The sequence below is a fragment of the Gasterosteus aculeatus genome, chromosome X, assembly GCF_964276395.1.
Source record: "Gasterosteus aculeatus chromosome X, fGasAcu3.hap1.1, whole genome shotgun sequence".
In the NCBI taxonomy this organism is placed as follows: domain Eukaryota; kingdom Metazoa; phylum Chordata; class Actinopteri; order Perciformes; family Gasterosteidae; genus Gasterosteus; species Gasterosteus aculeatus.
In genome coordinates, this window is record NC_135698.1 from 4,805,692 (window position 1) to 4,813,576 (window position 7,885).

Here is a 7,885-nt window from a genome sequence, read left to right on the forward strand (position 1 = left end):
ATATGTGAACAACTTTATGGTTGGTTTAATTTTTCTCTCTGTGGTGGTGAGCATTAGTAGTGCTGACTGGATATAGACCAGGAGGGCACTGTGTCTCTGAGGTAGGTTCATTATAGGCACATCACACTCACTGTGGAGTCCCTGAGGAAGGCAGACACAAATCAGAGACACACAAGGTACTCACAATTATGTATACTCCTGTTTACTGTACTACACCTGTATGTAAAATGACCCTCAACTACTGCACTTGTGTAAATATCACATTTTTACACTAGCCAATGCTCCGCAAGCGAGAGGTGACAGATCCTTTTAAGTTCCACTGATTTGTATTAACATGCTGTGGGGAGGGGAACTGTAGGTCAGTAAATGTTCCACTGTGGTCCAAATTAAAATAACCCAGGAATTATTGTAGGGATGGCCATTACATTGGTTAAACCATTCATTTCTTAGCTTTGTCATGTTAGACTGGTAAAAACATTGCCACTTGGTTAAAAAGGAACCATCACTTGCATTATTTAAACAACAAAAAAACACACACATTGTCAACCATATTGACACCACGTCCCTGGAAAGTATACATTTTATTATCCAAAAATGATGTAAAGTTAAGGTTCAGAGAAGCATTAAGAGCAGGTTTAGTAATGGAGGCCTGTGATTATGGTCCACAGCCTGCTACAGTCAGAGAGAAGGCCTCGGGCTGGAGCCATCTCATTAAACTGTTCGATGTACAATAGGCCGTTCTCCAGGGAGCGCAGCACTTAGTGCAGTTCAATAATAGGCAACAGCTAAGTCAGCAGCGGGTCAATATAAGACAATAACTGAGGTGAAAGGGCATGGTAGTGGGTTTCTGAGCGGAAGCATGGGGATAATGTCCTGGAAACCTCTTTCACAGTGCCGCGAAAATAACATCTGAAAGAAAGTAGTTGTGTGTTGGATTTCAGATTAAGACAAGAGAGACGAGAGCCATTAACTTTATTGAGCTGATTCACGAATATCACCAGGGGCTCAAAGATGTCTAACCCAAATATCCAATAATGTCATGTTGCCTGGCAACTGTTGCTAAAAATGCAATCAAGGGTTTAATGAAACCTAACCTATTTACCGAACCATTTAATCAATCCCTCATCATCTAGACCAGGAAATGAAAGCAGTTCTGCGTTTTATCTTTCCGCGGGACATCGTTGTTTCTATAGACACAACCTTTATCTGTGGAATGTTTTGTTTTCAAATGATACTTTTGCATATAATTATAATGACTGTGAATGCACTACGTATGGGGGCCCTGACATGATCAGATCTAATTAAGACAAGCAATCAGACATATGTGATTACGATTGTCAGCTGATAACTATCAACACGCACCTCATAAAATCAAATACGTTCAATATCAGAAATCTTAGCTTAAGTCCTTTCAAAATCATGTTGCCTGCAATTAAAAACTATATAAATTTATTAAAATATTCTAGTGTACAGTTGTCACACAATAGACCACATTATAGTTTATTTTAATCTTCACTGCATGTTATCTAACTCCCCTGTCATTTCAGATCCTCCCACATCATCAGCTCATTACCCTCACCTGGTTCTCCTTGCCCTCACATGAAGCACATCCCCTCGTCAGCCACTCACTATTTAAGCCCGTCACATTCGTTTGTTTCCTGCCAGATTGTCTCGTGTGTTTTTCAGAGTTTTCCAAGTTATCCCGATTTACCTCTGTTTTGACCCTGCCTGCCTTTTGACCCCAGATTCTCTGCCTGCTCCTTTTCGGATTTGTTCGCCTTCCTGATTGCCACCCTGGTTCGGACCTCTGCCTGTTCCCGTCTACGGATTCCCTGCCTGCCCCTCTCGGACTTGTTTGCCCTCTGACGGATCTCCCGGTTTTGACCTTGTCTGCCCCATTGATTAAAACCTACTGGTTCCTCCCATCTTGGTCTGAGTCGTGCTTTTGGGTCCCATCAGTAACTGTGACAACAGTATGCATCATCACCTCTTCAGACGTACTCCTTTTCATTAAACACTTACATACACAGGCCTAATGGCCGAGCTTTTTGTGTGAAAGCACCAAGGAAGCACAGCGGGAAGACATGTGGCCAAATATTTGTGCAAATGGAAAAGCTTTTGCATGATATCGCTGCATTCCAGACACAAACCAAGAGGTGTTTAGCATATATGAAAACATAAATATTTAATGCATACATACAGTATTTAAAACACTGAATGTATTCTCTCAGTCTGTGTGCTTCAAAGGTAAGAGTGATGAGGCTATAAATTAGGTCAAGAGAAAAGGCCTTCCAATTGCATCACCAATCCAAAACCCACAGCTGTTGCCTTCACGGAGGTCCACTGAGAAGCAGGCTGCACACTCAAAAGTACATTTTTGTTCTGAGGGGTTTGATCTATACCACGTTGTCAGTGGCAGCTTTGAGCCGCCCAAAACAAAAAATTTAAAATTTCTAATGTTAATATTTTTGTTTTTGAAATATGGAATGTACCCAGTGATATTTGTAAAATATATGCTTTTTCTGCACATCCTTGCATGACATACGCACGTCCTGTCTTCATGCGTGTTTAAGGTGCGCTACGGCCGAGCTCAAGATTCTAAAAAGCACTTTAGCCAATTGCTGATTTAAATAAAAAAATGTTTGACTCACAATTCAGCCAATCAGCGTCCTTAAACAGACTCAGCCTGGCGCAACATTATTTTAGTTTTTTCCCGAGCTTGCGCATTCTTGTCAAGGCTGGTATCGGCAGACGGACGACATTCTGGAGGAAGTTAAAAGCACTGATTTCATCGGCATTCAAGCAGACGAGACAATTGACATACACAGTACATATATATTACTGATTATTATTATTGGATATACGTATTCTATTTTACTGAATTGCCTTTTAGGCTGGCAAAATAATATTGAAGTTCATCCTGAGACGTTAGGGCAATCAAATCAATTTAAACTATCTAAAACATTTTCCACCAGCCACACTGCACGTGGTACTAACCAGAAAACAAAATGTGGAGAATGTGTTGAGGCATAAAGATTCATGATGAAGTTTTCAGTGAAGAGACACCACCCTTTTTCTCTGATGATTGTTTCTCCTACAGCCCAGCACTAAAACACTTGTGGTAAAGACATGATGCCTTACTGGTTAAGGTTAAAGGTTTTTGTTACTGTGCAGCAGCTTCATTCAAGGAAATGTGATTCGTATTAAGTTTTCAAGAGAGATATTTTTTAATAGCAAGACATTGTTGAAATTGGACTTGTAACGTAAACATAATTGAGATTCATTACATGTGATGAAGTACTTCAATTTTAAACCTGCACAGCTTTTCTAGCCTTTTACGTCACTTGTTCAGAAGTCTGGAAAAACACAGCAATTAATTGCATGCATTGTAAGTTTGTGATTTTGGGCAGAGTTAGACAATTGAATTGAAATGCTTGGCCAAACAGACCATGTTCCTTCAGTGAGATATACAGTAAACAGATGGGAGCGACTCGACGAGAGGCCGAAAGTCTCAACAGCACTTGAGTCAGAGAAGTTAATTCAAATGACGTTCTCCGTGAAGAGAATTGTGGACAACGGGAGCAGAACCGTTAGACAAGAATTGACAATGTCTTGTTTGGTCATTCTTCCAACTGGCAGTACAAAACCAGTGTGTTTGGGGAGCACTTTCTTGTTTCTTGTTATTCTGAGTTTGTATCGCTATGGTTGAATGCACTTATTGTAAGTCGCTTTGAATAAAAGCGTCTGCTAAATGACATGTAATGTAATGTAACATCAAGCTCCTCCTATGAGACAAAGTGCACATCTTTTTAGCAAATTACATCCGAAAAAAGACAATGTATATACAAGGTAAGGGCCCATTATCAGAAGCCAATAACACATGAATTCACTGCCCAAACATAATGTAAACAGGGAGGAATAGAGATAAAAAAAAGTGGTTTTGAAAACCACAAATAAAGTCCCTGCACTCAAATTTCTCCTTAGTTTGCAACATTTCCATCGTCAGTGCTATCAGCTCTGATAGGCTGTGAATTTCATATTGACATATTGACCTTTTAGATGACCAAGAACTATTTTGAATATATATGGCGGATAACAAATTACACAATGTAGACCCATGCGGACTCATTATATGTTTTTCGGCGAAAGATTGATAATCAGATTCCTCCCGTGGCTCTTTCTGCCGGCCTGAAACCACCTGTTTGGATGGGCGCCTTTTTGAAAGTTTTGCAGAAAAGCTCCCAAATCTTCTGAAAGAGCTCCCGTTCCTAACCTCTTCGACTAAGAGGGATAGTTGTTTGTTGTGTATCAGTGTGTGTGGTGTGTGGTGTGTGTGTGTGTGTGTGTGTGTGTGTTTTGTGTGTGCGTGCGTGTGTACGTGTGCATTTAGAGCAGTCTAATACAAGAGGAAGTGGGTCATGGCTCCTCATGGGAACCACTCTGGTAGCTTGAACTTCCTCTTCATCATACATGTTTAATGATGGATTGTAACATGTTTAAATATCAGCAGCCCAGCCATTGCTGCTATTAAGGGGGAGAAAAACATTAACATAGATGAAAAAACACTTGCTTGCTCACACACACACAAACACACACATAAGAAATGAATTAACAATTGCGCCTTCTGTACGTACACTTTAGACCGTACACACAGGAAAGATGATCAAACAGCCTGCAAGCTCTGCTGTGCACATAGCCGTGCAAATAACCCACATATCACACTCTACTGAACATACTGCGTCTATGGGGGTTTAGTAAATTCAATAACCCAATGTCTTGGTATTTGTGTTTATGCCTGTAATATTACTACAGTTTCCTTGTAGATTTGTGTGGTCAATGAACTGGTTTTAATCGGTTTTTTCCAAGAGCCAAGTTTGTAAAGTGCTGGCAGCTGTGGGAGAATATCGGGTGGGGCTATTCTCAACGCCTCAGTGAAAGAGAAACCAGACCAACACTCGGTTCATCTACGCGAAGAGGCGGATGGATGGATGCTGTGGTGAATTTGGAAACAGAACACACACACACACACAAATACACACGCACGCGCGCACTTATATTTATGGCACGGAGATGCTTTGTTACATTCTGCTGCTGGGTGCTAATGGATGCAAGCAACAAGTTCGCACTCTTCTCGCATTTCGTGAACTGGGAATACAGTGTGGCGTGCACGAGGCAATTGGGTACAAAGGATTCAATTTTATATATCTTTTTTTTTTAAGTTTAAGTGAAGCTGCGCTGCTTTAGATAAAAGTGTGCAGAATGCTCCTCTAGAAATATTCAAATGTATTTCCGTGCTCGTGATGGGCTCGATTTTGAATATTAAAGCGCATATTGTATATGCGTTTTAAAGAGGACGGTCGCGGGTGACTAATATTCCGGATCTACATTTAACTGTCATGGAGAAGATGAAGGAGTCCGACCTGAGTCCGTGTAGCGCGGTCTGGCCAGGTCCCTGAAGTAGTAGATGTAATCCAGGCAGTGGTCGTCCTGCACCTCCCCCTTGGAGCACAGGTCGGAAAGCAGCTCCAGCGCCTTTCGACAAATCTCATCCTCTCTTTCTGTAGGCATTGCCCTCCAGCATCCTTCTGACTAGTCGGCCACTCCGGCTGATCCTCCACCACCCCCACCTCTCTCTCATACACAGCAGAGCGCTCTCGCGGTCTCCGCCAGCGCAAAAAGACGCACCCGAAACACCGCGGCTACACCCCTGGGTAGGTCCGGTGCCCACGACGCATCCGCGACATTCACTGATGTTCAGTTGAAGTGAGAATAAAAGAGATGGAGGTGTTACTCTAAGTTGTCATGCGTAAAACAAATCCTCCATGGCATTTTGTTGTTTGAGAATGAATAAATAGATAAGTAATGAATAAGTAACTGCTGCAATCTGGCGAGCAGTTCCTTCTTTTCTTTTTCCCTCCTTCTACCCTCTTAAATATTTCCCCCCCCCCCTTTCCTGTCTGCCGCCGCTGCTCCTGCTGAATCCCAACTGAGCCTCCAGGCTTCAGCAGCACCAGTGAAGGTCCTCGATGAATGCGCGGCTTACACTGCTCTCAGTTATTTATCAATGCACGTTGATGCAGGGAGACTGAGAGGAAGTTCTGCCTCCATCACCCCCCCCCCAACCCTCTCATCCTGCACCCCTACCAGCGGATAGAGACATCACTGTGTGCGACTCGCCTCTAACTGAACACTTTCCAAATGTCATGAAATCCCTCAGCGTTCCCTTCCTTTTGTCAATGGTCTAATGAGCAAAAAGTCAAAGATGTTTTTCTCTCTCACCTAGTAAACAGATTAGTGCTGAAGGTAATATCCCCAGTGTGCTCCTGTGTTTCTACCAAGGAGAGGGGGCTGAAACACCTGAGAGATAAAGGGTTGGGGGGGGCGCACACAATCCTGGCCTTTACTGGAGGTAACGAAAGGGCCAGTGACTAATAAATGTCACATTAAAGCCCTGGTGGTGGAGCTGATAAAAGGCCTCCCGGCATCAGGCGGTCTCTAGTCCCTTTTTATGTGTGTTTGTGAAGTATTAGTTGACGTCCTGTCAATCAACATATAGCTTAAGACACAAGCAAACTATTTAACTGGGGAGCCAGTACACTCTAAAAAATGAGAGTCCAGCTTCTTTTGTAACCACTAGCCTTTGACACCACACAACCTCTGATTTCTTGCAAACACCAATGGTTTGGTTTGTTGTTTCAATAGACACTACCTCGGAAGGAAGACATCTTTCACACATAATGTGCAATAAAAATGCTTCTGCACTGAAGTGATTACTGTCTGTGAGCCATATGATGTAATACTGTCAGACTCAGTGGCCACCAGGGGTCCGTTCCAAGAAGCGGGCTTAGTGGAAACTCAGTTTGTTAACCCTGAGATGAGGGGAACTCTGGCTTGTCTGTTTCAGAAAGGGAGGTAACTAAAGCTCAAAGTCAGTCACCATGGTAACTGAGCCTGTAAACATAACCTGGTCGGGGGCAGGTTTGAGTTTCTTTCACAGTCTTCTCTCTCTGACAGCAGCCCAGCGAATCACACAGCACGCTTTCATTTCCTCATTCATTCAAGTACTCTGTACCAGGCGGATTTTAGCGCAGTTTCCAAACAAAATAAGATCTCTGTTACGTTAAAGACTAAAGTGTCCTTTTCTGGACAATCCTGTTGATGAAGCGGTATTACTTCACAGGGTGGTAAACACGTCGGGAGAGAATATTGAGGCCCCGATTAGATATGTTGTCATTTCCAGATAACTACTTGTTTGAACGGTATCATCTTTTTTCACAATCCATCAAATATGTACAAAACCTCACCCGTCGTCATATAAGTAACGTCCCCCATTGTGGACATGCTCTCACATCCGAACACATTCTTTGTGTATTACGTGTTTCTGCAAACGGCAGTTTCCTTTACAACATTAGAATATAATATATAATAGAGGAAATTCCACAGGATGCACCTGAATAAAATACATTATAGGTCCAATACCATTGTACCAGTTTTTAACAGCGATATTGTTGTGATTAAATATGAGCAGTTGTGATTAAATATGAGCAAATATGTGTATTTCAAGCCTGTGTGTAGTGCATTCTAACAAACCGTGTAAAAACTGTGAATTAGTGAAACGTATGGATTATGATTAGTGGGTACATTAAATATTAACTGACAAAACTATATTGGAACTCATGCCGCTTCTCTGTCTTTTGCTGCAGTAGCGGTGTTGCTTTTTTTTCTAATTACAGGTTCATACTCGTCGTACGTTTGCATTGATATTTCCAGCTTAATAGGGGTGAATAGTTTGTTTGTGGTGGTTGCCATGATAAATCGTAGTATCGTGGCTCCATTCATGCTGCCTTCATAATGCGGGGGTGCACGCGCTCAACTCTGAGTCAAC

General features: G+C 42.2%; 1 protein-coding gene across 1 annotated transcript in view; it reads right to left on the reverse strand.

Annotated features, from left to right (window-relative positions):
• LOC120809472 (synaptotagmin-9) overlaps window positions 1-6,037 on the reverse strand; it is a 43,384-nt gene extending 37,347 nt beyond the window's left edge. Inside the window, exon 1 of the mRNA XM_040163295.2 lies at window positions 5,421-6,037. Coding sequence (XP_040019229.1) covers window positions 5,421-5,568 — 148 coding nt within the window. The 5' untranslated portion in view covers window positions 5,569-6,037. The remainder of the gene's footprint in view (window positions 1-5,420) is intronic.
• Window positions 6,038-7,885: the final 1,848 nt, after the last annotated feature.